At 32.4% G+C, this 9618-nt stretch overlaps 1 protein-coding gene across 1 annotated transcript; it reads left to right on the top strand.

Moving 5' to 3' along the window:
* Positions 1–4: 4 nt before the first annotated feature.
* LOC134256104 (uncharacterized) lies at positions 5–5727 on the top strand. Its single transcript, XM_062738707.1, has 7 exons — positions 5–437; positions 890–969; positions 1278–1384; positions 1661–1733; positions 1834–1901; positions 4292–4376; positions 4664–5727. Exons 1-7 carry the CDS (start codon positions 145–147, stop codon positions 4882–4884), a joined length of 927 nt encoding a protein of 308 aa, XP_062594691.1. The 5' UTR covers positions 5–144; the 3' UTR covers positions 4885–5727.
* The last annotated feature ends 3891 nt before the right edge of the window (positions 5728–9618 follow it).

Below are 9618 nucleotides of genomic sequence, written 5' to 3'. Positions count from 1 at the left end.
CTCACTTCCGGTCGGTGCCTGTTGCTTAGTGCACATAAACAAAAAAGAGTACATGTACAAGATCAGACGATATCATCTTTGTTTATACAACCCTTGTCGCTGAAGTAGATGGAATGGCAAGAATATAGACAGAACTCTTAGATTATGCCAACGGGCCATGTTCTGCCCGGATATGGGCAACCCGTAACTTACCTTAGAAGGGCCAAATCGGCATATCCTTTGGACAAGACTAAAATAAAGGAATACGCAGCCCTAAATGTTCCGGCACCAGATAGAAATGAACTTCTTCGCATTAAAAACCAAGCAAAGAATCAATGGATGGGTTTAGACAGATCAGCAACAACCTACGACTTTCAATTCAAGTACAAGTATCTCGATCAACCTACCCAGTCAAGACCAACTTCGCCGACGAGGAAAAATAAACCACATCCACCTCTGTAAGTCAAATCTAAATCATATACAACTGAGTATTTCTTAGCTAATATCATTTGAATATCTGATTCATTAAACCACGAAGAAATGAAGACAACAACATTTAAACAATATAATTATATTCCCGCGAGCATGTTTACAAACATCTGTTTAATACTCAGAAGTAGGGAGGTTCAAATCCTGTTCTGTATCATTTATCTGTGTACTTTGGATCACAAATATATCCATCCTCAAGCTACTATCATTACATTATAACTGAAGTTCATATGGACCCCCCCCCCCAAAAAAAAAAAAAAAAAAGAAAAGAAAAAAAAGAAAGAAAGAAACATACTCCTCTTACCTGAAATTTTGGCTGGTAAAAAATATTTTATTTTATTTATTCTGTAAAACCACAGAAAAAGGGATTAACAGATTGGATTATCCACTTTTTAAATAAGCGGGTTGTTTATTTTCACAGAGTCTTCCTTACAAATCGTCTTCATTACGTACCTGGGTACCACAATGCTGATACAACTATAAACAGACCTGTGTATCAAGGTATAGAAAAAACTATGGGAGCTACTTTATTATTATTATTTTTTTTAAATACAGTTTCCTGCATTTTTCTTTTCTTCTGATAAAATAAACATCAAAGAAGCAAACTGTACTTGAAGATATAGAGAAAAAAATTACAATGACTTTAAAAACAATTCTTTAGTTGTAAGAAACCCTCATACCTCACCTCAGCCCTGTGTAAAATGCAAATTTCTTTACTTGATTGAAATCTAGAGAACTTGAAGTAGCACACAAACTGATATTGTGATTAATATATTCATTATATCAACATCATTTTGGAACTTTTAAAGTTGATGCTAGTGTACCCTACGAGGAACAAGCACAACGGTGGGCCATCCGAGACAAATATATCGGCAAACCTAGCGCCAAGGCCATCAACCAATACACGGATAAATATGTAAGTAGGGAATGTCAAACTATTCTTTGCAAATATTAATTTATCTGACAAAATCATCTTCTATGATATTAACATTAATCAAACTGGCCTTCAAGTAATGACTTCGGCTTCAGTTTCTCTTCCCAAATGAAATTGGCATCATGTTCCTCCTAATATTTGTTTTACTAGTGATATTTCACAGTGACATTGTTAGAAATTTAAGTACAAAATCACAAGTGCTTTCTGTGTTTTTCAAAACTTGAATTATTGATGACGCGTTTAATGACTTTCTTACAGGGATACCGGGAATATTTCGACCCAGTAGAAGCGCAGGCTGCAGAGGCATGGACCAAAATAGCAGACGATAAAGGTTCGACATTCATCAAGATTTAGTACTCTTACACTTCTATCTTATGACTATTAAGCTTAATGTTTCAATAGTTTCACACTTTTTATATGACATCTGACAGATTTGTACCAGTTGCCGAACGTTTTGGAGGAACAGAAAGGCAAACACATCACAGAGCCAAACGTCGAGGTAACTTGTTATTATGTACAATGATCAAAGCAAATAGGTTTTTTTTGTGAATGGAGAGAACTTTTTCTCATTTTTTTCTAAAATTCATTAACAGATTCACTCTTAAAAAAGTTTTACTTAGTAGTCATTTTTTACTTGAAATAACAAAGATAAGTAATAGATAATTACTAAGCATTTACTTAAAATTTTAAATCAATTACTGAAATATATGTCAATTACTAAATTCAAATGTTTTACTTGATTTTTGTATTTTAAAGAATTGTTTTACTTACACACTAAAAAATTTTACTTAGTAATTTATATTTACTTAAATTTGTGTATATAAGTAAGAGTATTACTTGGTCTTTACTCACATTTTACCACTATTTACTATATAACTAATATTTATATGCCCCCGTCAACGAAGTTTCGGGGGGTATATAGTTTTTGTCGTGTCCGTCTTTCTGTCTCTCTGTCTGTCTCTCTGTTTGTCTGTTTGTCCGCAAAAACTTTAACCTTGCCCATAACCTTTGATTTAGCGGAGCTATGACTTTCGTATTTCACATGTGTATTCTTTGTGATAAGACCTTTCTTTGAATAACAAATTTGACCTTTTGACCTTGACCTTAGAGTTTGACCCACTCTTACACAAAAATTCCAAACTTTTTCTTTAGCCATTTGAACAGTAAATACCAGGACATTTATACTTCACTGTATATATTGTTTGTTGAAAGACCTTTCATTGGATACCAACAACCAAAACCTTTTGACCTTGACCCTGGAGATTTCCATTCTTGTGAAAAAACTTTAACCTTGGCCATAACTTTTGAACGGTAAGGGATAGGGCTTTCATACTTACATATATGTAATTCTTGTGAAAAGACCATTCATTGGATACTAAGAACTTTGACCCTTTGACCTTGGAGTTTGACCCACTTTCAAAGAGCAAACCTTGACTATAACTTTAAAAGGGTTAGGGTTAGTGCATTCATACTTTACATATTTCATTCTTGTGACAAGACCTTTCCTTGGGTACCACCAAATCTGACCCTTTGTCCTTGACCTTGGAGTTTGACCTACATTTCAAAATTGGTAACCTTAACCATAACTTCTGAAGGGTTGGAGCTAGTGCTTCCATATTTCACATCTGTATTTTTGTTGCAGGACCTTTCATTAGATACCAATAACCTTGACCTTGGAGATATCAAGAAATACCAATGTATTAAATTTGCATATAAGAAAAGTTTAACCTTTGCTATGTTGCCATACGGGAGCATCAGTGTTTCACAAATACTTGTATTTAATTGATTTACTTAAAACAATAATTTCTTTACTGAATCAAGGAGAATTCAGAGCAGGTGCAGTACAAATAATTACTTAAATATGGTAGTCTTATCGCTACCGGGATTCAATTATTGAAATGTAATATATAATTTTGGCTTCCATATTAATTGTCTGTGAGGAGGAGTTATCTTTCCTCCAAATGTTCGTTCATGTGAAAAAAAAATCATACTAATAAAAATGCTGTAGTATAGTGCTTGAAACATTAAACCATTTTTAAAATGATCCTTAAAAAGATACAACTTATTCAATTTATAAGGCTTTTGATGTTGGAATTAAATGTTTTATTGTTAAATATAATAAAACAATTACAAAGAAATTGGCAAAAGAAATAGAAAGTATTTTTTCCTTCATATGTAGATTTCATCTTATTGACTACTAAGAGGGTTCAATGAGGAAACTCTCATCAAGAAAACTGTGAATAGTACTCACATTTTGTACTTACAAAGTTACCTCTCTTATCAGTGTTTCTAGTACATAATGTCGAATTTCGTAAATATGATTTAAGTATTTCATTTACTTAGTATTCTGTTAAGTAATAATATTCTAGATTTTAATTAATTTCAGAATTACATTTACTTAAATTTAGTGAACAGAAAGCTTATTATCTCTAAATTAAGTAATGATAATTTACCATAAATGAGTAGTTCATTTACTAAGTAATATAATTCCTAGAGTTCTATTGATACTTAGTAAATCATTTTATAAGTAAATGAATTCATCCTTATTACTAATTATGTTTACAATTACTAACCATGATAGTCATTTACTTGCTATTCTGACTAAATGGATTACTAATAATTACTAGTTTTTCTTAACCTAATATCTTATTTTAAAAACAATAAGTAAAACTTTTTTTAGAGTGTTGGTAAAACTTTCAAGAAAGAAATTCATTCTTTCTAAAAAAAAAAAGTGTGACCGCATGAAAACATGAAGTCACATTTTGGAATAACTTCTTTCACTGCCTTCAAATCTTTGTTGATTGCGGATTCAGGATTGTGCCCCCTCCCCGAGTAGTAGTATATATTAGTAAATATTCTTGAAATTGTCTTCTAATTTTCTATTTTCAGCATGGAATACCCTTAGAAGAACCACAGAGGCCCAAAACCGCACTGGCTTCCACGTATCGGTGGATGAAATACGCAGGTGCTGCAGGTGAGTCTATATAAACTAGCTAATTAATGCATGTACCAATGAGGAGTTACGAAGCTATTTCGTATCTGTTTTAAAGGGGGGGGCTAGCTTTATTTGGGAAGGAACACATGTAAATGTAAATGGGATGTAAAGCTTTGTTTTACATTGTTTCTTCAGTCTACCAGTGATATAGTTATTATCAAAAGTATTCCGTGAATTTTCAATATACAAGTCCTGTGAATCGACGAGGCATAATTTATTTGTATGTATATTCACTACATTGTTATACAGATACTTTTTGTATTTAGAAAATTTGGAATTACATCGAGCACTGGAAGCCATACGAAATAGGGAACAACTGCCAAATATGATGCGTTATTCCAGAAGTGGAATAGGATCAACGGAAATGAGGCGGCGGGAGGACATTGAGGCTATACAGAGGACTCGCTATATCAGCAAACCGTCACGTGGTGACTTCCTCATGCATCCTGATTGGCCGCCTAGTATACCTCATCACCGCGTGGACTAGTTCGCGTTTTAAAGACAATGCTAGCAGCGCTAAAACGCTGAAAAGCAAGAATTTAAAACAATATCTGCTTTTGCCACCTACTGACTTTTATATTTAGGAAGGTACATGAAGCTGAGTGAATTAATACCACTTTGAAAATGTGATGAAACCTACGATTGAATTCTCTCCAAACCCAAAAATACTGAATTCTGCTGAATTTTTTATTTCGTGTCAGAATTTAAATTAATGTATTGGTAATGATCACATCTGCAGGCTTGACTTCATTAATTTGCAAAAGTTTGCGTATTTTATTAGATTAATTCTCCCTTTTTAAAAATACATATACGTAATCCTTTATCTCTGGGCATATATGCTTTTCGTTTTAATTGATGATAATGCAACTGAGGAAAATAACATAAAATTTGGAATTTGTATTGCTTGTTAGTGGTTGATTTTGGTTGCCTTTTTACATAGAAAATTAGTCAGTTTGTGAAATTTTAAAACTAGATAGTACCGTTTGTTGTTGCTAGCTGTTGTGAATTTGATACCTGGATTTTTGTTACTACATGTATTAACTTTATTGACAAAGGTGCCTTACATGGCGAAATAATGCTATATAGAAAACATTTGCCAAAATATTGGACCATTTTTATTTTATTTTTTATAGACCCTCTGAGACAGTTTTTGAGTGGGATTTTTTTTAGATCTCGGTCTTAAAATGTCAAGACTTGTTTTGTTATAGTATTAACGATTTCATGTATAAGAGAATGTTCTCAATATATTAAGCAGTATTCCTGTTTTGATTACATGTTTTTATGTGAATGAAAACAAATTGATTCAATAAATTTACTGATGAACTTTAAATTTCTATTGAGTCTGTTTTTTTCAAATAATGATTTATTTCGTTTTGTATTATAATCTTTCTTTGCCTCCGCCATAAAATGGTTTGGAAGATCTATGGTTTGTCATTTCCGTTTTCCATCCTTCTTTCTTTTATTCTCTCTGACAGTCACACTTTGAGTTTAATTAGTATTTTAAACAATAAGAATATTTTTACAAATTGCATATTCTATGGAATTGCACAATCTATCCTTTAACGCGCTCACATAATAACCAGTTTGATGGGTTCCGTTTCGATCAAACTTGAATCTCACTGGGTCATTTAAACAATAAAATGCTTTCTTTGTTTGTTGTTACTGGAATGAACGGAAGCAGCTGTTGCAGAAAAAATACATAACCCGCGTGAGCGGGTTATGTAAATTTTTTCTGCAATAGCTGCGACCGTTCATTCCAGTAATAACAAACAAAGAAAGACATTTTATTGTTTATATTTATATCTGTTTAAATAATCATTTAAAGTAGGATTAAAAATATTAATTATTGTGTTAATGATGCGAACGTCTTTGTACGTTTCATTGATGGAACGGCCACTGATCAAGAAATCTGTACAGATGATGTCTAATGTAGTTTATGCAGTGATGAACGCAATGGGTTTTCTCAAGAAATAAAGAAGAAAATATTCAGTGGATGTAAATATAATTTGATAAAACACAAATCTACATGTACAAAAAAAAACTTTGAATCGTCTTTTCTGGTTCAATTAAATAGTAGTAAAGAGGACGTTTTTTATAATCCGATCGCATCTTTACTATTCAAGTATGAAAGACCTAAACCCCTCCTCCCAATTAAAGAGCCGAGTTCACGCAGTTTGTGTAGTGTTTAGAGATGCTTGTACAAAACTCAAACATGTAGCACTTTTTGTTGCTGTATAGTCAAATTAAGGCAATGCTGTTTTGAGTAAAACAATTTGGTAGTGGAAGTTGGAACCCGTATTTTTGGCAATCTTTTTAAAAGACGTTCATGCATCAAACACATCATTTATTTATTGATTGATATTGCTAAATCATATGTTATGAGAAAAAAAATCTTGAACTATTTGATAGTATCACAATACTTTTCAGGTTGAAAAATTTGTAATTTTACGGAAGCGTATTAGTGCCACGCAATATATTTTTTTAAAGTTGGTAATTCCAACTTTATTCTTGGCTTTTCCAACTTTAAAGTTGGAAATTCCAACCTTAATCTTGGCTTTTCCAACTTTAAAGTTGGTAATTCCAACTTTAAAGTTGGTAATTCCGACTTTAATCTTGGCTTTTCCAACTTTAAAGTTGGAATTACCAACTTTAAAGTTGGTAATTCCAACTTTAATCTTGGCTTTTCCAACTTTAATTTGAGATCTAGCTCCCCCCTTTTTTTCAGTTTACCCTTTTGTTTTAAACCATTACCAACTTTATTAATGTAATTTGAATATGGAATAGACTGGTTATAAGTAAATTTTCGCAACTTAGATGAGGAGGGGGGGGGGGGGGTTGCAGAAGAGAGGCTCTTTAAGAAGAGCGGACGGGCCCATAGGGAGTTATGGTATAAAACTTGAATTATGCTAAATAAAGTAAAATAATAAGATAAATAAAATAAATAATATATACAAGTATATTGAAATAAATTGGTGAGCACTTTTTATCTGTGTCAGTTTATTTTTACCCTGACCTGCCATGACCTTACAAATAACTTCCAACTTTTAATTAGAATTCGGTATATTTCTTTTGGTCCTCTAATATAATTACGAGTTCAGTGTCAAATTTTTGTTAATTAAAAATAAATGTAGCATCCTATTCTATGTTAATATCAATTTCTCAAGTTATATTAAATAATAAAATGCTTTCTTTTGTTGATAGTACGGGAATTAATGTCGCAGCTGTTGCAAGTAAAAAACACATAATCCTCGTATAAAGAGACTTTCAGTCAATTCCGTACATGACAGGATTTCAACATAAGATATTTAAGAGATCTGACATCTATGAAGCTTTAAAAAAAGAGACCATATCAATTCTGTATATGGAACATAATATTTTCAGTTTGGGGCACTATCAACAACGAACTACCAATATTATATGTCTGCAACTTAATTATTATTGGTGTGTGTATGTGTGTGTGTGTGGGGGGGGGGGGTCAGCACGCCCCATGTACCCCCTCCGGCTCCTACGGCCATGCACAATAAAATGATTTCTTCTAAAATTGTATCTTTCCATTTAAATTACATGTATAAAACGTAAAACGATTTAAGCTACAAAGTATCTCAGCAATATAATACATCAAGCCAAAAAAATTTGGAAAAGCCAACTTTAAAGTTGGAATTACCAACTTTAAAGTTGGATATTCCAACTTTAAAGTTGGAAAAGCCAAGATTAAAGTTGGAATTTTCAACTTTAAAGTTGGAAAAGCCAAGATTAAAGTTGGAATTTCCAACTTTAAAGTTGGAAAAGCCAAGATTAAAGTTGGAATTTCCAATTTTAAAGTTGGAAAAGCCAAGATTAAAGTTGGAATTTCCAACTTAAAAGTTGGAATAACCAACTTTAAAGTTGGAAAAGCCAAGATTAAAGTTGGTATTACCAACTTTAAAGTTGGAATTTCCAACTTAAAAAAAATATTCTGTGGCACTAATACGCTTCCGTATAATTTAACACCCCTTGCCTTCATAGCGACAAAAAGTAATAATATTTAATTTAAGTGCAGAATAGCATTATGATTTAATTTCTACATGTAGTGATTTTGGGTGAATTACAAAAAGATTAATTTGGAAAACCCCTTTAAGCAAAATGCCAATATTTCGAAGCTTTCATATATGGCTTAGCCTAAGACTAAGATTTTTCATCATTAATTGTCTGAATATTTCGACCTCGTGAGGCGACATGCGAGATTTACCACCACTAGCGGGGAGCTTGCATAAGTCGCCTTAAATTGAACCTGTTGCTAGAAATGAACAATTTAAAATGTTCTTCTGATCAAAAATAAGTCTCTCTGAAAGTGTAATAACTTATATTGAAATCTGATTGATAAATTATAGAACATGACACTTACCCCGGTAAGCATCAAGCAAAGCAATCACACGGTATCAATTTACCTAAGAAAACAAACGATTTTTAAAACAGTACGACTATGAAATATGGAAGATTACGAAGTGTAGTCCATTGAAACAATAAAAATCAGGAGTAGAAGCGAACAGGTACCTCTAAAACATCAAAGGCACGAGCAGGTGCCATAGAGAAGTAAGCATCTAGTGTCGACCTGTCGTGCGCTCTTTGTCATGATCGCTTTAACGCAAAATACGTAGACCATTCAGTGTGAAAATAATGGCCTAATACCACCGGGTAAGTTTGAAAATCTCATTCAGCATGCATCTAACTTCATGATTGATTATACCTGGTGACAAGGTCATTGCATCGACAATAAAACTTAAGAAATAATGACTTTAAACAACATTTGAAATCTCTAATTCAACAACTACGTAGAACATGCTCTTGCTTATCAACTCATTTGGCAGACATAAACCCAATAGGCAGATGAAATAGTATATGGTATATTGCCTACATAAGTAAGGGAAGTTGGCAATAGAAAAAATCAGATAAGTTATGTTTAATTAACTCTGAAGATACTAAATCATCCAAATATGAAATATATGTTACAGATCCTGCTGTTTCTTTTATTTCAAGTTAACTTGGAAATATCGATTCAACATATGAATTTAAGTAATTCTAGTATTGTTAATTGATTAATAATGTGTCGTCGATCGATATATCTAAATGTTGAGTTGAAGACTGCAGCGTTTTCTTCTTCTAATGTAAATTATTTTTTTGAAATACACTCTGCTTTTTATGAAATACAAAATAGGTCTCCTAATATTAACGGAGCGCAATA

Source organism: Saccostrea cucullata, unplaced genomic scaffold, assembly GCF_032062105.1.
Source record: "Saccostrea cucullata isolate Sc308-1 unplaced genomic scaffold, CSIRO_AGI_Scuc_v1 ctg141, whole genome shotgun sequence".
In the NCBI taxonomy this organism is placed as follows: Eukaryota; Metazoa; Mollusca; class Bivalvia; order Ostreida; family Ostreidae; genus Saccostrea; species Saccostrea cuccullata.
This window is presented reverse-complemented; position numbering and strand designations above follow the sequence as displayed.

Excerpts from the sequence above, each read along its gene's own strand:
- LOC134256104 (XM_062738707.1), top strand. The coding sequence starts at position 145 with ATGCCAACGGGCCATGTTCTGCCCGGATATGGGCAACCCGTAACTTAC. Across the intron at positions 1,385-1,660 it reads ACCAATACACGGATAAATAT|GGATACCGGGAATATTTCGA; the intron begins GTAAGTAGGGAA and ends ACTTTCTTACAG. Across the intron at positions 1,734-1,833 it reads CAAAATAGCAGACGATAAAG|ATTTGTACCAGTTGCCGAAC; the intron begins GTTCGACATTCA and ends GACATCTGACAG.